This window comes from Oxyura jamaicensis, chromosome 6 (genome assembly GCF_011077185.1).
Source record: "Oxyura jamaicensis isolate SHBP4307 breed ruddy duck chromosome 6, BPBGC_Ojam_1.0, whole genome shotgun sequence".
Taxonomy (NCBI): domain Eukaryota; kingdom Metazoa; phylum Chordata; class Aves; order Anseriformes; family Anatidae; genus Oxyura; species Oxyura jamaicensis.
Genome location: NC_048898.1, coordinates 6,049,439 through 6,074,007, shown reverse-complemented (window position 1 = coordinate 6,074,007; position 24,569 = coordinate 6,049,439). Strand labels below are relative to the sequence as shown.

The window sequence follows — 24,569 nt, the reverse complement described above, 5'->3', positions numbered from 1 at the left end:
GATCCAGCCCTCTGAACTGCATTCAAACAGATTTCTGACTTCTTTTGGAAGCGTGATTGGTGTACGTGTGTCAGTGTGGGTCAGGCTGTTTGAGAAGGAATAGTTGCGTACATGTTGAATCTCAAACTGCATCAGAGTCACGGTGGGTAATGAATGGGCAGGTTCTAGTCTCTCATGACACAGGTACTGGGCTTGGTGTTTTACAGGGTGTGAGAAACCAATGATGACAACCTTCAGAAAGTGGCAAACTGCTCAGAAACAGTAGCAGACTTTGAAACAGCTGCAGAAATCCCATGAGGTCCTTTCTTTAAGTGGGGCAGTGCAAAGGAATTGTTTTGTCATAGCAGCTCCCTCAGCACATCAATAAAGTTTGCGAAGTAAGTTTGCTTTTTCTTTGTTCTCATTACTGTTCACCCACCAAATGCTTGTGTTTTATTTGATCTTGCAGGTAAGTGCCATTACTCTGAATTGTCGCTGCTGCTGCTATGAGTCTGCATGTCACAGCAAACCGACAAAGAAAATGCTCCAGCCTAGCTTTATTAGTCCTCCATGTTTAAAAAAGGAATAAGAATAGGACAAAGAAGAGAAATGAGGAAAACTTATGTATACTATGCATTTTTCCTCTGTAAATCCTAATGAGAAAAAAAAATAAAAAATAGTTCAGTCCCTAAATCATTTCCCACTTACTATAGTTTGTAAATTATTCAGAAATAAGTCCAGAGCCTTAGCTGGAGTAAATCTGTATGCCTGCATCTGTCCAGCAGAGGCCTGCTGCTGTACACCAGCTGTCATCTGACCTGCAGTAACGTGTAGTGGCATTTGGAGTGAGGTATTTAGTTTGAACATGGCGTCTCAAGAAGCTGATGTTGGCATGTTAGGATAGCTGCTAGGACAACTGCAAGGTACTGTCCACATAACTTATTCAGATGGCCCGTGCAGTAGTTCCGGGCACTATTTGGAGTAGGAAAATGGCAAGAGCTAAACTTGAAAAGGCACGGCAGCAGTACTTCGCAGCGCCTGGCGTCCCGAGCGTTTGCCTCAGAAAGTCCAGCTACATGGTGCCTTGAGGCGGTGGTGGCTGGGTGGGGAGGGCAGGTGTCCCGCACGGTGCCGGGCCCCTGACGGGTGCCTCTCGCCAGGTCCCGCCCCCCCCCCAAGATGGCGCCCGGCAAGGCGAGAGCAGGCGGCGGGCCGCGCGGGAGGAGATCCGGGGCCCGCCCCGTTCCCTGGGCGACGGCGACGCCGAGCCCGGGCACCATGGCGGAGGCGGCGGCAGAGGCAGGCAGCCCGCCGGGGCAGGTACCCCGCCGCACCGGGGCTCTCGTCGCCCCGGGCCTTTACGTTGCCTTCCCTCAGCCCGCCGGGAAGGGTGCGAGGCGCTGAGGCGGGGCAGCGCCCGTGCCCTTCTCGTAGCGGTCCCCCCTCGCCTTGCCTCCTTTTCGTTTTTTTTTTTTCTGTTCTTCGCTCTTTTAATTGAATCTTATTTTAAATGCCTTCATTAAGCTTCTGAACGCTTAAAAAGAAAGGGTGGGTGTTAAAAATAATTTTTGAGGATCGTAGGAAAGCAGCGTGAGGGTTTATTCCTGTGTGACCTTTTCACAAAAGAGCACGTAGGGAAGAGAAAGCCACCTGCTCAGTGGAGCAGCTCCCCTGTCAAAAACCCACAGAGGGCTTCCAAAACTGGTGGAGGGCTTCAGAAATCCACAGGCCCATCCTTCCTGGGGAAAGCCACTGCCAGCCTTTCCATTTCCTCTTCCTGGCCTGGCCCAGTGGTGGCTCCCCCCTCTTCTTCTGCAGCTTCCACTGGGGTTTGTAATTGTTTAAAATATGTATTTTCATACCAGCAATGTGCCCCAGTAGTTGCAGACTCTTGTTTTCAGGCGTATGGATCTCTTGGCTTTTTCATGGTGTTAGAGATACCTGAATTTTTGGCTATTAATGGAAAGGGGCATGGTTTCCTTCCCATCTTGCTTCCAGGTTGCATTCCTCACCCTTTGTTGCCTTAGGTAGACAGAGTGCTAACACAGATCTAAATCCACATCATTCTCTTCACTATTTGCTCCTTTTCATATCTTTGTCTGCATTATTATTATTATCTATTGCAGTTTTTGACTTAGTTGTTGGAGGTGTGGTTTCTCACCTGGTATCAGGAGTCTGGGAACACAAGCTATTCCTCCCAAGAAGACGTGAGGTGTTGCTTCAGCTCAAAATTTCTCTCTTGAGTCTGTCTATAAAGCTGTAGCAACCTTGAGGTCATTTTCTTGAGGTGGAGCTTCTTTGTTGTCTCAGATGGCAGAGAAGTTACAGTGGCTGTTGCTGAAGTGATGAATTGCTTTCAGCCACTGTAGGTTTGCATCTGCTGGCAAAAAGCTACAATAGCAATTATTGGTACAAAAAATAGGTTCACTTAAATAAATCATCTTCTATGTAAAATGTATTAATATGTTTTAATGCTTTATGATATATATATATATATATATATATATATATAATAAGCATTTTTCACAGTATACTTCCTACTAATGTTATTATTGGTAAATATTACGGTTGTTGTGAAGAGTGTTAACAAGGGGGTAATGCAGTCAGTCATATCCTAGTGAAAGGACACAAAGTGTACTGTATGGGAAAGGACAGGCTGTCAGAATATATCGTATATCTATTTGAAATGTAGCACTGAAATTTTTGTCTTTATTACTTTGTGGCTTTATAAAAGGATTCTTTATAGATTTTTTTTCATGTGTTTTCTGTTCCCTATATATTGAAGTTTGTTTTATACATGATAGCTTACCTTAGTGATAATTCCTACTATCCCTTATGATTTAATTTTACTGCAAACCCTGTGGAATTGTGCTTTTTTTTAAAAATATATATATATATATATATATATATATATATAAATATATATATATTTATTGTATAGTCTCCAGTTTTGGCTGAGGCTGGCATGTTTACTATATAAGCCATAGAGAACATGGTATTCTGCCACTATTTTTGTTTGAGAAAATTCCTCTTGAATTAAAATACTTTTATAATTGCTCAGACTTGTAATTACTTTTAGCAGAAAGCATGTCACAAAACCTGAATCCTGTTCTTAGCAAGTCTTGCTGCTGCTTTATTTTTAAACACTTTTTTCTTTTATTTTATTTTTCTCTTAAGTAGTCTGCAGCAGTGAAAACATGAGTAAAGTCTAAAGCCATTTGGTACATTTGGTCACCCATATGTCTTGACGCTTCAATTGTGTGTATTTTTTTAATATATTTTGTTATTAAGAGGATACCATCAGCTTCTGTTGTTCATAATGGTCCTCTGAAAGCTTTCCTCACATAAAGGTTTTATTTTTCACATTTGGCATATCTGCATGTTTCTCTTTTGAATGTAATTGAAATTAGTGTCCTATTCTTGCGTATTTCCTTATGTGTTTAACAACAAAAGAAATACTGTGACTAAAAATAACAACTATTGATTTTAACTTCCTATTGTGGGAGCAGACAAGTGGGGCTTTTTTTTCTTTTTTTTTTTTTTTTTTCCTCCTGTTTCTGCCTTAACTATTTAGGTAGACAGCTTCAAGATTTTCTGCTTCTGCTGAAGTATTTGACAGCTTGATAACAAAATGCATATAATAATACAAATAACAGCCTGTGTTGTTATTTTTTTTTCATTCCCATTTTGATTAAAGTTGTAACTGATACGTGACACTGTTTCAGGATGCATCTGTACTGCTGTCAGCAGTATTGCTCAGAGCGAGGTAGCTGAGCCAGCTTTAAATGAACTAGTTCAGTACTGGAAACTACCTAGCTGTGGCAGCAGAGTTTAGTCCAGTCTCATTTCCCTGATGGAGTGAGGAGGATCTCAGGTTCCTTACACTTCAGGTATTTGCTATAATTTGAGAGTTGGCAAGCCATTCCCTTGTGAATATACTTTTGAAAAGCATGATTTTGCAAAAGCATGCTGTTGCATCTTCAAACAAGAGCAAATAAGTGGCATCTTCAGCCAGAGCAGAGGTCTCAACAAAAAGGAAAAGCTTATTTCCTTTGAGAAACAGTGGTGCTAATTTCCATTTCTGTGTTTCAAGGTTTTGCCACTCTGGAAAGTCCCTCGCTAAAACTGCAGTTAGTGGGGCATCTTTTCTAGCCATTTTTTGTTTGTTTTGTTTTGTTTTAGAGTTCTTCCCCACCCCAAATATGCAACTTTTTGCAGCTTGCTATTTATCACTCTTCTGTTATTATTTTCTGTTTCACGGTGACTTGTAAACATTGGCTGAGAGACTCAAGGAGAATCTTGTTCTTCTGTTTTAGAATACCTGATCTGGTATTTTGATTGGGTGCTGTTGACAAGGGGTGCCCAAAGCATTTGGAGTGACATACTGAACAGCCAGAAACATACAATGCATTCAGAACAGCTAAAAATTATTCTAAGGAAAATGAAACATAAAGGGACAAATAGTTCCCTTGTAGTAGTCTATTTCTAAATAGGTTAAGTCTATTGTTTTAGAGTGTACATTGGTAGAGGTTTTTGTTCCCCCCCCCCCCAGCACATGAGGATACTATTACCAGAATTAAATCACTTTGGATTACCTCAGTCAGTTACAGTTGTTAACAGTAAGAGGAAAGATGAATTCTCTGACAGCAGTGAACATGCAAAAAACAACTTCCCTTTGATTTTTCAGTGGTGGTTAAAGACTGCAATCAAAAGACAAAAGAGTATTTTATCAAAGGAATGATAAACTTTCAGTGGGGCTCTGCCCAAACAGAAATTTTCCACAAATGTGGGATCATGTAGAGGACTGATGGACTTTCAGTACCTTTTAAATTACAGAACCATTTATAATTTTAACAATTAATGTTCTAAATTACGTGCTTTCTCTCCCATCATTACTCATCAGTCATTTCAAACTGTATTTCATGTTATCTAATACCTTCGCTTACTGGGGACAGCAGTGCCACAAGTCCATCCTTATTAAAACAGTAAAAAAAAAAAATAAAATAAAAAATGCTTGGGCGGAGGATGAGCTGGCTGCTGGGAATAAAGCTAGAGACAGAAGGTGATGAAATGTTGTTCTAAAGTAGGCTTTCACCTTGCCATGTAAACTGTCGGATTTTGATGTGCAGATTATGGAGCTTTATCTGCAATACTGAGTTGCAATAGATTGAGTGTCTCTCAAGTTTAAACTTTAAACTTTAGTTGGTTAAAGAGTGTGTTTCTAATTCCACTGGATCTTTTAATGTGTTGAAAGAGATTATAGGAGACTGAATGCAAAGCACCTGGGGTTATTTTTTAAGTATTTTTTTTATCTTACATAGCTTGTATATTGTTATAATACAACACTATATACTAAGACTTCAGCAATTTTTCCTAGAGGCCCTTCTTGCTATTTGTAATTCAGAGAATGAGATGAGCCTTAGCATCAGCATGCTAAGTGTGCTGGGCCTGTCAATACCGGGTAGGTGAGAAAGCTTCATGCTGTAGTAAGCCAGCTACACATACTGTAGGCAGGAGAAAATTACTTTTTGGTCAAGCTTTTTCTGACACGATGAATGTGGCCTGATAGCTTTCAAGAAGTGGTGAGGAATTAGTTTGGATAGATTCTGGAAATTCAGGTATTTTTTTCCAGATTTTTCAGCTTTTTGCCTACTAACTTGTTCCATAGCACAAGATGTAAGAAGCGGGAGGAAAAAAAAAAAAAGGCTTCTGGCTTTTGGTGCACCTGTACTTCTGCCGTGGTCTTGAATGGTGGAGGAGTAGAGTGCAGGGATTGGGAAGGTTTTCTTCCTTGCTCAATCTTCCAGTCCCCTTGCCCCCTCTGTGCTACACCTGGCTTGTAACCACGGATGAGAAGCTGGAAAATAGCTTGATGAGAACAACAGTGCTATGCGTTAACTTCCTTATGCTTTTGTTTCTATATCAGTGCCAATTTCTTCATCTGATACTGATGAAGTCCATCACGGTGATTCCTGGGAAATGTTAACATTGTGGTCAGTAAGGTGTTATCAAATGACCACTAATATGCCAGTTATATAATGGTGCAAAAAAACATAGTAAAGTATCCCATGTATTGGATATCGTGAGAGAAAGGGATGAGCTGGTATTAATTCAACTTCCAAAGCATCAATATCAGTTAAAGAATAACTGATATTATAAGTTCAGCTCTCACTACTTCTAAAAAATCCATTTTTGATGTATTAGTAACACTGCTGGTCACTGCAGGAAAGCATTCATATTTTTCCTAATTATTCAAAACTGTCTTTCAATAATTGTATAATGTTCCTTTGTTGAGCTACTCATTCATGTTTTGCTAGCTGGGGCATGCAGCTTCAATTATATCAATATTACTGACTGTAGGGGTATTGCTTTTGGTTGTATTAGCAATACTTCATGCAGCAGAAAAAGCAGACTAATGCCATGGTTCTAACCTTCTGAAGAAAGCCTTCAAGCACTTCATTCCTCTTGTTCTGATAAGATAGTAAGTATATCTAAGGCTAACTTCTTTGTAGTTGGGAACAATAATTTTTAATACTAAAGTGCATGTGTAAAAGTACTCTGGCACTTTATTAGAGAGAGAACCTAGTCTGTCCACTAAATGTCATGTTTGTTGCTCTCATTCGTGTTTGTTTCATCAGTCTTCGATGCAATTCAGCTTGTCCCAGAGTTTTAAGTATATTTTGCAGTTTGGCAGCAGCAGGGGGAGTAGTGTAGCTTTATTTGGGGGCTCTCCTTGACCAGTGCTAGATTTAGTTGATGATTAATTAGCCCAGAACAATGCTGTTCAGTCTACGTTCATCTATGGTAGGAAATCATCCGCTTCTTTTTCAAGCTGAGCTAGAAATTTTATTCTATGCGCTTCATCTTGTTGTGCCTCTATAAAACCCCATGAATGTAAAGATATACTTGATATGAGTGTTGGGTTTTACTCAGATTTCTAACCAGCCTTCAGGTAGGGTACAAACCTTTACCTGCTATTCTTTGAGCTTAATGATCCAGGTAGATTTTCATTTATGTAGCTGTCCACCTATGTAGACTTTAACAGCCCAGCTTGGGTACAAGGGTTTGGTGAAAATTTATTTTAGGTATCAGTTCCTTTTTAAAACTTTGTAAAATGCTTTTGGGTAGTTTCCCTTTTATATAATATGCAGATCTCAGCAGGGTTCAGTTAAAATTGATAAAATGATGCTATACTACATAGTTTTAACCTTTGCTGGGATTGCATCTGAACATAATTGGCTCATCAGAACTACTGATAACCATTATCAGCGACACCTCATTTTAACAGCATAGAGATTGTCCAATAGATAGATGTCAAATGTAATTTTGAATAACTTTACAGATAATGATTTTATAATGTGCTTTGACACTTCAATTCATTGCCTAAGTATTCTGAAGTAAAACAGTTATTTTTTCCAGTATTTTATATATTTCTTAGATTTTTCTTACTGGACACACTAAATAAAGTATCATCAAATGTTCTTACTTTTTGTAAGGTGATTGCATAGCTTTTCAAGCTCAGTTTGTTATTCCCCCATAATGTGTACAACATTGTATTTCCTGAAAGGAACTGCCTTTTGTGTATTATTGCAAATACACAGACCTTCCCTGAAACAGTAGTGTTGGATTCTTTTATATGTACCTTTGTGTTGCAGCAAACATGTTGGGCTTTCTTGGGTGAAGGGAGCAGTAAGTGCGGACAGTAAATTCCCAAAGGGCAGGGTGGAGATCAAATAGTGTGGTAGTGTGTATGTGTGCTCATAATATCCTATGCAGAAATGGATTTTAAGATTTAGTTACTGTGTAATCTGGTACCATGTTAGTCAAATCTAGATTCATGGATTCTTTGCACCTTTATATGTCTATTGTTTTTACTTACAGCTTGATTTAATCTTATGCTGCACACAATATGTCAATATGTTCCCATGTGAATTTAAGATAGAAATACTATTTTCCATGTATCTGCCTAGTGAAAATGTGTTAGGGTATTGTGCTGCTGCCTTATAATTATAGCTGTGTTACATTTTGGCATTTGTTGAATTAATCTCTTGCCTACTTCCTCAAAATCAAAATGTTATTTAGATAAGTTACTGCCATAATTGAATCAACTTTTAAAAATTATATTCATATGTCTCTGTGTGTGTGTAGGAAGAAGACCAAGATCAGAATGCAGTAGGTGGACAGAAGGTTATTAATCAGACATTTCTTTCTCTTTCCGAAATTACTGCTTTGTCAGAACAAAATGTAGAAGGAGTTCAAAAGTGAGTAGCAATGATAACAATGCTAGAACCAATATTATCATGAAATAAAGTTTATAGACAATTTGATAGTGTTTTTTTTTTTTGGTGATAGTTACCACATTAGACTTTAAATCATAAATGATTTAATTGAACAATTAATGTTTCATGAAAGTTATGAAGAAAGCCATTGATCTCATATCTGCTTTATTTTAGTGTGTTGCCCATATATTTTGATTTTTCTTCAACTCCTTCCCTCTCTCCCCTGGTAAATATTTCACAATGACGGGGTTTCTGGGTTTACAGTCTCACTAAATATTCTGTAAATAAAATACTAAGATGTAAATAATCACAGGCCAATGCTGAGCCTTTTCATAAGTCTCACTTGGTAACTCTTTTGCTAAAACATCTAGGACTCTTTACAGATCCATGAGTTACTGTAAAATCAGAAGGGTTTTACCAGTTCAGAAAGGGATGGAAAGCTTAAGAAGTAGATAGTTATTATGGTGTACTGGGGAAACAGGATGCAGCCAAAGACTTCTGAAGTAAGCGCATGTTGTCTTCCCTTTAGCAGCACCCTCTCTCATTATTATTGCTTAATAGGAGATAAATCCAGGTTGGCCTCCTAAATTCAGGAGTTCAACCTGAAACTCTAGACTTATATTTTTAGAATGGGATTTTCAGAAGTGCCCAAATATTTTAGGAGCACTTTTCTCCACGGGCAGATTCTTAAAGAATTGAAAGCCAAAGGGCTGGTGCTCTTAACTGTTTTGGGGAGAGAGAAGAAGAAGAAGAAAGACAACAACAGAACTAATCCTGTCTTTCTGAATACATAGAGTTTTTTTGAGAGATTAAAATATTATTCTTGAAATATTCTCTTCCTCTCATTTGTTTTGAGGAAAAAAAAACTTCTTTTAGGATTTATTTTTCCTTTTTAATTTTTTGATTTAAAGAAAACTGGAAAAAATATTTTTCCCCTTTAAATAATAGTATATATATATATATTCATTTATTATTTTCTCTTGAGTGATAAGCCCCTTACTTTGGAGAAGACTGAAGCATACAAAGGAGACTAAAATGTACTCGATGATGCAATTTATTGTGAAAATTTCTTGCTAAAATTAAAAAGGAAAGCATTGAAAGGTCATATGTTTTTTTTTTTTTAGTCTTAGCTGGTCACGTTTTATATATATATATATATATATATATATATATATATATATATATACACACACACACACACACACAAGGTAATCATAAAGTATATACTGCATCTGACTGAAGGGGATAGATGCGGGGTATGTACTCTATTTTATGTACTCTAAGCAGTTTAGCACCAGCATTGAAATGTTGTTAGTTTACCACAGAGCATCATTTCTCTACACAAGAGCATTTTGAAGGCCACAGCTATGGATGGAAAATCAGAATAGATGATCTGATTCAGTATGAGAATTTTGATGTCTTGCATTCCCATATATACTGGAGTTCTGTACTGTCCATCTCCATAGGACTCGCGCACCTCCCATAAAGGGAGAAGTAGCAATCGATGTAACTAAGAAGTCTAAATCACCCATAATTTCCTGATCATTTATAGATACTGTTGTCAGTGAGAAGCCTTGCAGAATATTGAAAAAATGAGTTCTGGCATTGTTAGTAGCATCACAGAAAATCTAAATCCTTGAGAAGCTCTGATTATGAAAACACAGAGTTGGCAGGAGCTTCAGAAAGAGAGGATATGGACTGTTTCAAACCTTGGAAAGTTCAGCTGGCCACATTCCACTTCTATTTCAGTACATAGTTAAGTGTTTTTAACCGACTTGCATGTGTACAGCCATACAAATTTGTCATGCAGAACAAAGGAGTACATGTTTTAAACAAAACTGATTGGATTATATGCTTTACTTTGTTAGCTATTGAAGCTTTAATTAAAAACAAAAAACTCATCTTACTTGGCAGTGTATCTCTACTGGCTTGGTGAAAACCCTGAAAAACTAACAGTTGCCTCTGAGTAGGTCTGATATTAATGCTATTATTAGGAAGGAATGAGAAATGGGGAAAAAAAAAAAAAAAGACTTACAGGGGAGGAAAAACTGATCACAGCTGGCACCTGTGTAGTCAGGTATAGCTAAGAAACCAAGGATTGCTTTGATGTAAAACTACCTGAGACATGGTTAAGTTACACCAGAACTGCAAACTGAAGTCCTAGCCCTGATCTGCTATAAACTCTTCATGTGGAAAAATACTTACAATTATTATAAAAGACATAATTAATTCTATGTTTGGATAGAGTAGATGTAAATATGTCAGTAGCATCATAGTCTCCTAGAAGGAAATGTATTTTTCTATAATTATTACTTCTTCAAGTTAAAATAAGTGGAAAACGTTCCAGTGTGCCAGAAAAATAAGATGAGATCCTTCCTAAATGTTCTTACCATTATGAAAGGGGAATTTAAATTTCTAAATATGTTAGATGTTTTTAGTAATTTTATTTTGTTTACCTAACTTTTCCAATGCAATTTTTCTTCAGAATCTACGTGAAAAATCATCTCTAATGGAAAGCAAGATCTTTTTTAATATTGTAAAGATATCTCAAAAAAAATAGAGACTTGTCCCATTTCATCCAACCCTTCCTGAACAAACACTTTGGAAATTTCTTGGGGAATTTTGCCTGCATTTCTCTTTGAATTTTGTAAATCTCTTTACTTAATTAATTAAATCTTAACATTTAATTAATGCCTGTTGAAACCTGTAAGTGCTTGCTTACTTTTCTCATTTGATTTTTTTCCTCTAACCATCAGTGTTCATACCTAGAAATTGGTGTAGCTAAGTTTCTGGAAAATATATACATGTATATGTGTAATATAGTAATAGATGTACAATCACTAAATTAAACCTTCACACCTCTATTTTTAAAATTTCACTATTTTACTATGCTGTTTCTTTTAGAAAGCTGGAAGAATTTCTGAATTTTAAACAATTGAAGACATCTTTGAAGGAAGCTATTCTGCTAGATTATTATACTGCTGGATTTTGGTGGGCTAAAGAACAGAACTTCAGTCTTGTGCAGCTCTCAGGATTCATGGATCTATTAAACTTCCTGTTGGAGAACCTCTGTGGTAAGTATAATTAAAAATTTTAAAATAAAAATATCTGAAGTGGAAGGCAAGAATGCTTTCCAGTCATTTTAATAAAGCGGTTTTTAATTGCAAGTGATTGTAAAATGATTTATTTATTTTATGATTTCTTCTTGAATGTTGTCATGCTATACCTTGTGCCTGATAATAATTCTCCTTGAAAGATGTTAAACTTTGATTAGAGAGAACTGTAGTCTGTTTAGCAGAATATCCCTCATTCTTTCTTTGTACAGTATATGCTACAAAAGGACCAGGTCCTGAAAAGACCTCATCGTTGGTACGGTAAAATAAATAATCATTACAGTAGTAGCGAGAGCAAGGAACATCTAAATTCTGGTTTCAGCTCTCTCAGTGGCTGAGTCACCATAGCCTTGGCACATTTCTCTGATGTTAGTGATATTTGGTACATCCTGTAGAATTATAAGAGGAGAATTACATTTATTTTGTCCTTGGAGGTTAGCTCACAGGGAGCTTTCTCTATGGCAAATCCTGCATTTTGGGCACAAAATGTATTGGTTAACTAAAGACTGATGAGGGAAATAAACTGACATCACTGCCAGAGTTGAACAATGAAAGGACTTTAGCTCTGGTGGCTATGAGGAGATTTGCTAAAAAGTGTGCATCTTGGGTCTGGTGGGAACAAAATAGCCAAAAAAATAATGATAATTCTAGCTGTATCCTCTCAAAACCCCCTTTTCAGAGATCACAATTCTTACTTTACATTCACTTTGAAGGTGATTGTGTTGAGAAGAGTCTATCCCAGAGGAAAAGTGAAAGGACACAGTGGTTCTATTCAAAGTAAAGATGAATATTTAAAATCAAATTCATAATAATTATTATACTCTTTCATTGTAGTTTAAATCAAGGTCCTTTCTGACTTGGAATTTTGACAGAATATGTACGTGCTTTATGGTCATTGGAATTCCAGTTGTCCTTCCTGTCTCCAATGAGAAAGTATCTTAACATATGCTAACTATATTAATATAACAATGGAGAAGAATGGAAACATGACACAAATTAGTTTTATGAGACTGTAATGCATGTGTACTAGACAGGCTGGTAGCACAACTGATTATTAAAGCTGACTGACATTTTTCAGGAATGTGATCTTAGTTGCATAAAGTCTGGCAAAGCTTTAACTCTTTAAGCTAAAATTTTCCATGGCAGTGTCTGGCTCAGATTAATTTTAACATATAAAATTACCACTAGAACAGTTCCATGGACTTCAAGACAGATGCTGTCAAAGAAATAAATGTATTATTTTGAGCTTTTGTTTTGTTTTGTTTTGTTTGTTTGTTTAACAGCTCTAATACCCCTATGCTTTGAAGTAAAGACTTAAGGTTTGGCAAGCAAGGGTTGTGAATTTGATTTTTGCTGTCCTCTGAAAATCCATTCATATTTGGCTAAGACACATGGCTTCCAGGGAAAGAAAATACAGCTTGTAAATGCAAGAGACTTATATTTTTTTCATGGCTAAGTTCCCCAAACAATGCATCTTACAAATTATGCTCTAGCCCAGGGCTGAGATGAATTCCCTTATACTTACTGTTCTCAGCTGGTGCAAGTTCCAAGACCAAACATTTCAACTAACAATAAAATGCTAATGTCTTCTATATTAATGACCATTTCCTTTTCCTTCTCTACAATGTACCCAAGCAGCCTGGAGAAGTGAGCTGATTTGATCATAATAGCAACAATAGCGTGGAACGGAAATAATGGATTTAGACAACAAGGGTAGTGGAAATTCGTTTAAGGCTGGTAAAAGAGAGAGGAAAACAGAGATTTAGAAACTCAAGGCTTTTCTTGATTGGGTGAGGAGAAACAGTTTGAGAGCCAAGGGATCTTTGTTGCCTGTACAAATATTCCTTGTAGAGAAAGTGAAACAGGATAGGGACTGAAACCAGCTGAGGACCAGGATGAACTACTTGTGTGATTTGGTCTACATTCTACACTTCGAACGTAAAGTGCTCCTTACCTCACAGATGTAGTGTGAGAGCTGTCCTGAGACAGGCAGTTGAGTCTGAAAATCAGTTGTACAAAGGAAAGAGAAAATTTGGACTAGCTGGAGAGAGGACCTGGGCCTGAATATTGTCATTTCTCATGATCTTGTTATCTTTACTTCCCCACTGTGATATTTCTGGTTCTGTTACTCCTTCTCATTTCCCATGGCTTCTCTTCTATTTCCCCCAATGTTCTCTATATTTTTCTTTTTTTTTTCTTTTTCCATTATGGTTACTTATATTGTGCTGCCTCTGTTACTGAAAACGGAGGTGAAATTTTCAGGGTTTTGATTGCTGTACACCTAAAGGGCAAAACTATAAAGACCAGAATCCTGGAAGCTTTTAAATTTGTTTTCTGTACAAAGAACCAATGAGCAGAACAGTAGAGAATTAAAGCAATAAGGAAAATAAATCTATTTCACCACTGGTGGATATTTCCCCATTTTCTACTCTAGATTTTTAGACTTACAAACACAATTTACCTGTTCTTTTTAACTTTTTTTTTAAACTCCACCATGGTTCTAGTGATAGCACACAGTGCACACAAATCACAAAGATGGATCCTTTCTTTTTAAATGCAAGGTTTAGCAAGCATTGTAATATTTTCAGATTTTTGTCAAGACAGTATACAAAAATAATTTAAATTTTAGTTCAAAACTGTTTTGGCATTTGGTTTTGCTTTCCAAGTTAAAACTGTAAAGTCATTATTTGTTTTGGGGGGTGCAAATGATTATGCAAGCAGAATATTACGCTTATTCAAGTTTAATCAATTTTGACTAAGTACTTAAAAATTGCTTGCAATTTTTAATATCTGTTCATGTATTTCTGATTTATATTGCAAGGGGCATGGTCAGAAGAACAGTCTATTTAAAATACATAAGCAATAGTAAATTCATTTTAAGAATAATCATACTATACATCTAGCATTTACATGCTATTCTGTCTGTGGTTATCTCTGCATACATAAAAGACCAACCTGTAGTTGTCTTAAACATACTTTCTTGTGGTCCTTGCATTATTAGGGCTCATCAGTGATTTTATGATGGAATTTTAATGCATGTTTTATTAATAAGAATAATGGCAACAGAAAGAAGTGTTTGGCCACTGTTGCTTTTTAAGTTTCCATGTGACTCATAATGTAACTACTTAAGCTTCTAGAAGTCTTATAATTAAAATGTGCTTAAAAAAAAAAAAAAAAAAAAGAAGGGGGGGAACCCACCTCTATTACGTTTATATTTACTTTTTGTTCTTTGGAATTAATTGCAGACAAACATATGACCTTAGGAGATAACATAAAGGAACTTGGAAAAGCAATGGCTGGAATAGGAGAAACTGATTCAGAAAGAAGTGGTGACATGGATGTCTTCAGCATTGAGCAAGCCAAAGCAATCATTGATTACCTGAGTATCAGGTACTACCCCCTAGGATACATGATGTCTTATTCAAATAAGTTAATGTGGTAGGAAATCTGCTGATAAAATAAGTTAAAATTATTTAATTGGGTATGTACTTACTATGCCAACATGCTACATATACCGAACTTGAAAAAATAAAAAGAAAAGAGAATACTCAAGCAGTGGTAAAGATCTGACCTCAGATGTCAAAGCCTAGAAAATTCACAATTTAGATGGGAAGTTTATCTTGACATAAGATTATTCTGAAAAGATTCTATCTGGGTTTTGGTTTGGGTGATTTAAAGGAAAGAGGGGAATGGTGTATACAGAATACTCTTGTTTTGCTTTTAAAGCTTTCTAATTCTATATTCACTTGAATAAAATCCTAAGTCTCATTTGTAACTTTCAGTATTTGTGTGACCTTGTCAGCTGTAGTGGAGTTCTTAAGTGGTTTAAAGTTCCGTACTTTACAGAATTAAGGCTATGGTAAATGAGCATGAGTAATAAAAATGTTGCATTTGTAAGTTAGCATAAGTTCAGCATCTGCATGAAGTGGTTTCTTGACAGGTCTCAGCTTTTAAACAGACACAGAAAGAGATATAAACAGCAGTAATTCAGTTATGTATCTTGGGGAAAAAAATGAAGTGTCAGTAGCTAATCACTCCTCTCCATATAAAGTCTTAGTAACATATACAGACCTTTCTTCATTGAAGTGCCATAGTTAGGACAGCAGCCTATACTCTTACACCACTGCTTCCAGTACCTGATGGGTGAATGGTTCCTTAAGTTCTTGTAATGCCAGAACGGGCAAGAAAAGATGGAAAATGGAAAAGGTATGATTGTAATATACGTTTATACACTATACTGTATCTTCAGCCATTGAGCCCATTTCATGACCTCAGTGGTAGTGCTAGGAAGAGAGATTTTGTGGCAGATGGACATAAAAAGTGAGTAAGTCCATGACTGATCTGTATGTAGAATTGTTGGGAATTTTCTGACTCTTCTTTTGCTAGAAGAATTTTAACATGGCAAAGAGTATTTTTGAGTGTTTTTTGAATGCATTACAGTTTTTTATTGAAAACAGACAAAAATACAAGGATAGCTGATAGTCTCCTGGTTTAGGGCACTGATAGATTCTTACTGGGGGTTTAAGCCAATCACAGGTGACTTCTCTTACAGTTGAGTTATAAAATCTGGCTTTCTCCTGCTCTGTTTGTGTTTTTTGTTGTTGTTGATTATGATGATGTTGGTTTGGTTTGGTTCTGTTTCACGGAACATAAAAAGAACTTCAGGTTCTTCCCATATGAAATGAGAAGATCTCTTTATATCTCAAATTTCTGTAGTCAAGGCAAACCAATGTCCTCCAAGTACTCCCCTAAACTAAAAGGAAGTTTGGCATTTAAAATGTCTCACTCAACTTCTACTTCTCTTTTCCTGTCTGTGTCTTTTGTATATTTATTTGGAACAATTGTTTTTTCCAAGTAGGATCTCTGTAGCACTTGTGTGAAAGAGATCTTGTCGATGAATTCAGTCCTTCACAGTGTCGAGAATTTCATCCAAGAGATCAGATGCTCCATCCTGTTACCACCAAAGCATTAACTCAGCAGGAATACAATCATGCCTCAATACAGCAGTGGTATTCTGGCTCCCAGACATGTAGTTCTATTTTCATACTGCTCAGCTTACTAGAAGTACATACTGTTGCAAGGTCATGGATATATACACGTACATATATATGCACATACACTAAAATGTGTCATGTGTATCCACTTTATACAATCCATTATTTCATTCACATGAATATTTTTTTCCAAATCGGAACTGAATCAGCACACTTTTTATGTGGTTGTATTCTGAACTTTATGAACTCAGGAATAGGCTGAGTTTTATTACAGCTCAAATTTATGTATTAGTTCAACATTTTCTCTTGTTCTTCACTTTTTTTTTGTTAATTTTAAATGATAGACCTATAGCTTTATTTTTTTTTCTATTCAAGATAGTATGACATGTTTTAGTTCAGATCACATTTTTATAGGTAAGCTATAAACCCATGGGATTCATAATGGAAATGGGGACAAATGCTCAACTACATTGGCACAAGCTGTATAACAACTATAATGATACCTTCAGGTTTGGTGGAAGGTGACAGTTATCGTCTTTTTATCCTGTCTCCTGCAGCAAACACATATCAACATAGCTCTTGACATTTTCTTTCAGGAAGCAGTGGAGTTAGGAAAATATGTCATTGTTAATCACCTTCATATTTTCATATGACATCATAAGAGGTTTTATTCTGAAAAATCTTACCTGCATGAGAAAAATTATTTTAAAGTAATTGCTAAATACATTGGCACAGGCTCATAAATGTTCACAACAGGTACACATAAAAAGCATTTTACATATTGAATGGTGGAAGAAAACTATACCAGTTTTAAAATAAGTACTGATGGCGTATTATCTACATGATTTGATTTAAAGAGCATTAAATGGAGGAATTCTTTCATTGATACAGGATTAAGGGGGACAGGTCAAACAGAGTTCTGTTTGAAAAATAAAAATAAATTCAGAAATGCCAAAAGTAATGACTTATATTTTTGGAAATACTGTAAATTATCTCTACATGGAACATAGTCTGTAAAGAATATCATAACACATTTAGAAGGTCTGAGGGAAAGAACTAATTTTCAGCTTCTCTCAATCTGGCTTCTTTCCAAGGCATTGGAATAACAAAAAGAAAGAAGTTTGAAATGTTAGGTTCTGTCAATACAATTTGAAAGATATGTATCTAATTTCTTGTATGTCTGCGATGCTCATAAAATATTTTTTTTTTTCAAATAATCCATGTTAGAACATTACAAAAAATAGGTCTGTGTGTGTGTGTGTGAGAGAGAGGACATGTATTTTCATGAAGTTGCCTGAGTCATTTCCACGTAAGTTCTGAAGTCTGTTTAAACATAGCTCATAAACAAATTCCTATTTTTCCACTGAAACATGGCAGGAATTCTTTGGTGAAACACTGCAGTAAATAGATAATTAAGATGCTACAATATTTGCCATTTCATTTGCCGTACATATGTGCTTTGGGTGTGGGGGAAGGGAACTTACAGTTTATGGTAGCCAAATTTCTTATGCGAGTAATCAAATTTGTTTTTTAACAAATGGTAATTGGCTGAATTAAATGTAACTATAGAATAAAACTTTTATATGGCACTTACAGAGCCAAATGTTCAATAAGGCTGCTATAATACTTCTCACAAAACTAGGAAATGCATCTGTACATATGTGCAAAACTGTCTACAGCCATTTGGGTACACACATATTTGAAAGAGTCACAGGTGCGTTTGACTAATCATGCCGGAAAATGTATTATGTCATGTAAGAGAGGCTGGCAGTACTGCCTTTGTGTTCTTCTAATTCTGAGCTACTCTCAAAGGCTGGAAGAATCTTTGCTGTATGTTAGCTGGCACTTCAACACCACTTTCATGAGAGCAAATTGTCCCTGGTCTGCAGTATTTCGTGGAATCTCAGCGGTACTGTGGCAGTGGCCAGTGGTGCTGTGTAAGTGAAGGTGATTTGGAGAAGGATGTTCGGCTAAAATGGTGGGTACTGAACACCGACTCCCACTGTTGGTTTCCTCATTAATTGTCATAGCCAAGATTGTATTTCAGACACCTACATCCCAGCTTCTCTCTTTGCACATGGCTTGCTGGTTAGCCCTACTGTTGGCTGCACGGGGTGCATGCCCGTGGGGGGACAGAAGAGCCCCAGCAGCGTGGGGCAGCCAGACAGGGTGGCAGCTGTGGGGGGCTGGCTTCCTGAGAGCCTCAGGGGCTACCATGTGTCAAAGAGCAACCCATGATGTGTTGCATGGCTGGGTATGTTACTGTAAATACATTTTCAATGTGAAAACATATATTTCTGTAGTATGTTTCTGAAGAATCTCACCTAAAAAAAATAAATGTTTAATTACTTTGTAGTTTAAAAAATGCTGCAAAATAATTATCTCTGGCTTTAAGATGTTAGGCTTGCTCTTCCACCACCACTTCTACTGTTTAAATATTCTTGACCAGGATTCTGTGATAACTTTTTAAACTACTTACTTATGATTAAAGTACTGCAGAGGAGGAGTCTTACTCTAAAGTCTGTATCTTTCTAATATGTACCCTGCCTGTCATGATACTGATTTTGGTCTTCTGAAAGGATAAACAAAAAAATAGGAAAACTCAAAAATATTGTATATGAGCTCTGCTTGGTTCCTAAGAAAGCACCATACTTGATACTCCAAGTAAAAACTGAAATTCACGTGTACTTCTGACCTAGCCGGGGTATTCTGGGCACTCTATTCAAGAGACACTTGGCAAAACAGGAAGAAGCTTCTCTAAAAGTAATCAAATAAAAACATAAGCTTAAAAATGTTGGCATACATCCTCTGGCAGGGGACTGTCAGTGTTCATATGTGCTGTCTCCGTACTGGCAGTTGCCTTACAGACCAAAGGATGTAGAAGCACACCTCTTGAGAGGTGGCTTTGAAGGCAACATTATTAATTTCTTAATCTCCTGGCTCAGAAACAGTGGAAGGCTTAGATGTGTAAGTGTAGCATTAGCATGACATCCAGTATGTAGTAGCAGTGTCCTTAGCTTTAAGTAGATAATTGCATACATTGTTCTAACAGTTACTTCCATAGACCATAGAGGAATTCATGTTGGGAAGGACGTGTGGAGGCCATCTAGTCCAAACCCTACTCAAAGCAGGCCTTGGTATTCTAGGCATGGTCTTACAAGTACTGAACAGAGAGTCACCACCATCCTGGTTTGTGGTTCTAATAGTGTGGTGGGGGGAAAGGATAGGAACTGGTTACAGATGTTCCTTGCAAATATTGCCATATCTTTCATGGGTATGTCAGACAGGAGTGTGTTAAAGTTAGAATCATTCTTCGACCTGAACTTGCTATGAAATCACAGAACTGGGTATAAATCCTGTCAGAATGACATGACAGAAGCCAGAAGTTCTATGTCATGATTTGAAGAGGAAAAAGTAATTGTAACAGATGAACTGTGACAAACCAAGCCTTTGATTAAACAAATATGGTATCATTGATCATTAGGAAAGGAAACAACAAAAATTATTTAAAACATGAAATGGAAATCCACATATGTTTTAAGGGAAAATAAGTTTACTACTTTAAGTTACTTTTGGTGTAATGCACAAAACTCCAGTGTGTCAATCAGGTTTTCTAGTTTTTCTTTAAGAAAATAGCGCTGATTTTGAAACATGACCTTGAGAGAATAAATGCTTCCATTCTTTATTGGTTTTGTGTTCCAACATCAAACTTGATCGCTGGAATAAGCAGCCCATCCCAAATCTGCTAGCTCATTTGGCTTTGTTTCCTTCTTGTCCACTACTGCTGATATTAAAGACAAAAGTATCCTGGTGATAGGTTTCAGGAATTACTTTTTTCAGAGGAGAACTTAGTCTTCTTGGAGTTCGATTCCATAAGAACAAAGCAGTTCTATTCTTAATTATCATACAGGATTTTCTACAGCCATCTAATAGTACGTCCTGTAAATTAAATACTCTGTGTATCATAGCTGAAGTTAAACAACCATCTGCTGAAGTTAAACAACCATTTCTCCCTAACATTTGGAGTATTACCCATCTGGAGAGTAAGTCTCACTATAACAGTTTTTTTTTTTTTTTTTTTTTTTTTTTTTAACAGTGTTACCTTTCTAGAGATCTACAGCTGTACTAGCAGTATTTTTCTCTTGTTTTTCAGCTTATTTAAACCCTATAAATTGTATGAACATCTCTTCCACAGTCCTAGAGAAGAACTTGTGATAAGTAATAAGGTAAGTCATTTATATAGATGGAACTCATTATGTAGAGTTATTTAATAAATGCACTATGACATATGTTTTGTATTGCTCAAAGCAATTTTATGTCAACATTACTTCATTACTAAAGTAAAATAGCTGATTAAAGAATACAAGTTAGATGTTTTGATCCTCAAATTCAAAATTAATTTTGGATTTCAAAAAAGTGTAAATGCATTGGTTGATTAAAATGTGTTAAACCAGGAATACTTTTGTTTGTTTATGTATTTATAAGTTGGTGCATGTAATTTGAACTAGCAATGCATGAGTTGACTATTTTAAAATTAGTAATCAAAATCAGAAAAGTTTGTGTACCAAACAGGAGTCTGACCACAGTGCTGATATTTATGTATGCACAGTTTTTTTTTTTTTCCACTGTAGTCACCAACAGTTAATTATACTGATTGTAGAGAAACAAGCTAGCTAGAAATCCCGCATTTTGAAGGCACTCTTACAGTCAAGCTAATTCACTGTTATTAAACTTTGTATTCTAACTTATACATGAAAAAAGTACATAGGAATATGTGTTGACTCAGGAGGTGGCCTTTAATCCAACAGCCAGATTAAATTAATCAAATATACCTTCCTTTTGTTTGACAGTGCATTTTGAAGATATATGTTACAATACATAGAAGAGAATTTACATTTATAATTTAGGAGACAGCTGGTTACTCTGAGAGGCACGGTAGTAGAATTTCTCTTACGGCATGTATTTTAGCTTATCAGCACACAGGGAAGTTAAAATTCTTAATGCATTGGAAAAAATCTTTTGCGCATTAAGCTGGTGGTTTGGGTCTTTAAATGATGCAGTATAATTTCCTCCCATGTTGCTTTTAAATAACTGTGTTTTTACACAAGAAGGACTTTTCTTGCCATGGATGCAAATATTTGGAGATTATTTTGAGGTTGTTTGTAAGGTGGGTTAAAATTCCAGCTATGCTGGATTCAATGACAAAATTAATTACCTAAGTCAAGCAGGACTTCAGCATCACACTGTTGTTGTGGTTTTCATATTAGCTAATGAGATCAGTGGTTGGCTAGAGCTTTCTAATTGGTAAAATTACTTTTAATGAGGCTTTAATTAAATATTTTTTTGTGTAAATTAGGTTAATATATCAGTTGCAGATTAGCTTAAAATAAATGTCTTTGTGTTTTCTTGAAACCTATTTCTGGATGTCTAAGATTAGCGTAAGATGCTACAGTTTCACAGCCATGGAAAAGCAGCTGCTCTGCATGGTTTGTGTGCTAGGGAGTACCACCTGTACCATCTACCTCCACTAGGGAATGGCAGAAGCATATTTCTGTGAATGACTTTGGTGTTAATCCATCAAAGGAACAAGTGCGATTTACAATTAAACTGTCATAAAAACCTTCATGATAATTCTTAGCTGCAACTCTCTTACAGACATTTCTTACCTATATGCCAGTTTGGTTTAATTCATCTGTTTTGTATTCTTAGTCCCATGGCAGAGACCCCAACCACATTTGTCCAACCACAGCGTATTAACCAAGAAGACCAATACTTATATTCGTGCAGAGTTTATTTTGATAGGGTGATATATTGTTCTTCAATAAGTTAGTTTAACACTTTGAAGCTATACATAAAAATTTATGGCATTCTCTGCATTTGCTTGATGTGTAAAATGCGATGAGAGGTGAGCCCAGCACAGACGTCAAGTTCTCTAGCTTACAGCTTTGTTATATTTAGAAATGCTTATCCATAAAGGAGAGCATTACCTTCTGTGTTTGCAGTCCCTTAGATGAAGAGGTCAAACCCTGACAAGCTAAAGGGGCAGATGTGGTTGGATGTGTATGCCTATGGCAGGAGCATGCCTGGAGTCACATGCCCTGCAGTGCATGTGCTCAGGGAGCAGAAGGGGGCCAGAGACTGTCTGGGAAATCTGTGCGCTAAAAGTAGATGATAAATCTGTGATGAAAGGTTGACTGTTGTTTTGCAGTGTAGATTACTGTCTTTAATATGAATAAATAAGAAAAAATAAAGCCACGGTACGTATACCAACAGCTAGATGCAATCCTTACTGCCAAACACATTGTTGCTATTGTCTAAAAACTTTTCTATTAGCTTCATTGATGAAAGCTGTTATTTTGGAATGAGAGACTAAAATGTAATGGCCAGGTTTGCCCAAACAGAAAAACATGCCATTCTAAGAGCATAATCACAGTATTATCTTATTTTGCAAATAAAGACTTTTGGACAAATCAATGAAATTATTTGCTTTAACTGAAATGGCTTGTTTTAGCTCACTGAGTAAATTTGTGCTTCGCGTGTGCTGAAGGTATCACCTACTGAACAAAAGTCCAACAGCCTCTTCTTTAGCAGAGATTCAGCTGCAACAAATAAAAGCAATAGTTACTGCTGTAATGGATATCCTTTTAGAGAAGCCATGGTATGTGTTTTCCAGATAAAACTTATAGCAATTGATTACACACCCATTGAATTTTATTTTTTCTCTAGTGAGGGCAATTATACAGTATTCTCAATCAGATTTCCTTTTTGATCTTTCAGTGCATTTATTTCCAAATGACCCTGTCATTTCCTGTGTAAAATAAAATCAGACAAGAAAAGGGAAATGACTCAAAACTGAGTTAGATTATGCATACAATATCTGCATGCCACTTAACAAAATCTAAGTTACTTAAATATAGCACATAATTAGTGGAGCTTCACAATCTGATTAATATTCTGAGTTTGATGCAGCTAGCGTGATAGAAACTACTTTGTAAAATATAGACAGTATTTAAGTCTTTTTAAAAAAAGGAACAAACGACTGGCTAATTTAAATATATTTTTGCATCAGCTAAAGCCTTTAAATCAAACTGCCTGAGGTGATCATATTGCCTAAGAAAAAAAATAAAAGGTTAACGCTGAAAGGCATGAATACTTGGTTAGGTGATAAAACACACATCATAAATCTAGCCTAGTTTGGCAGTCTTTAAAATTTAAAACTTACCTTTCCAGCTATCAAATCCTTTACTTCTCCTTCACTGCAGATCTGCAAAGACCTATATATTACATATGTGCAAATACCTGTTAGAAAACACAGAAAGTACAAGGTACACGGAAGTACTGAGAAGCGTTAAGATTGCCAAGTAAATTAACTGCCTTTTTTTTGTTGTTGTTACTGTTCTGAGCACTTTTCAACATCTAGAAGAACTGCAGAAGAAACACTGCTTTATCTAGACTGTGGCCATGAACCAAAATAATATGCATGCAGAGCTAATATACCAGAATTCTTCAAGAATGCTGTTGTTAAATATACTGTTTTTACCTTTTGCTTATTCTGGAGGTTTTGCCCGCTAGCTATGGGTTAGTATACCTAGTATGCCTGCAAATTCAAAGAAAGCAACTGGAGTACACACTAAATCTTAATGTGTAGGGATTCAGTGGAGCAATTCCTATAAACACGTCAGATCTTATTTAAAAAAAAAAAAAAAAAGTTTAATTTGTTAATACAAGAATTGTGTAGAAGTTTTTATTATTATTTTCTATTATATGGTCAGCTAATTTATTTTGCTTTGATAGGATGATATATTGCAGTAGTTTTTTTTTTTCCTTTTTTTTTTTCCAGATTTAAGAATTGTACCTTCTATTGTAGTTCATGCTTTTTGCTGCGTTGTGTTGTGTATTTTTGGATGGAATGAGGCTAAGGTCTTCTGGGATTATGTCTGCTTTGAAACATTTCCTAATAAAAATAATGTGGTTGGTAAATCTAGTTTTATTCCTAGTTGCTTTAGCCTGCCTGATGGAGTAATCTGCTATCTTATGGCCCAGATGACTAGCTAAGTTTGACTTCTTGAAGTAATAGTGTACAATGTAATGTTATTTAGAGATGTCATAGTGGGTCAGGTTGCAATAAAAATATCAAAGATTAAGTTTAAAGACAGTGCAGATTTAGTGTTATAGCAGTCACTAGATAGCATCCCCTACTTAGA

General features: G+C 36.2%; 1 protein-coding gene across 5 annotated transcripts in view; it reads left to right on the top strand.

Moving 5' to 3' along the window:
- Positions 1-1,194: 1,194 nt before the first annotated feature.
- Positions 1,195-24,569, top strand: part of CABCOCO1 (ciliary associated calcium binding coiled-coil 1) — a 57,861-nt gene continuing 34,486 nt past the window's right edge. For all 5 annotated transcript variants that reach the window (XR_004752006.1, XR_004752005.1, XM_035330451.1 and 2 more), the window contains exons 1-5: positions 1,195-1,299; positions 8,128-8,240; positions 11,163-11,332; positions 14,617-14,761; positions 20,519-20,591. Coding sequence is in view for 3 of the 5 variants with exons in the window: in XM_035330451.1 (XP_035186342.1) it covers positions 1,258-1,299; positions 8,128-8,240; positions 11,163-11,332; positions 14,617-14,761; positions 20,519-20,591 (543 nt within the window). In the remaining 2 variants the exon portion in view is untranslated. The remainder of the gene's footprint in view (positions 1,300-8,127; positions 8,241-11,162; positions 11,333-14,616; positions 14,762-20,518; positions 20,592-24,569) is intronic.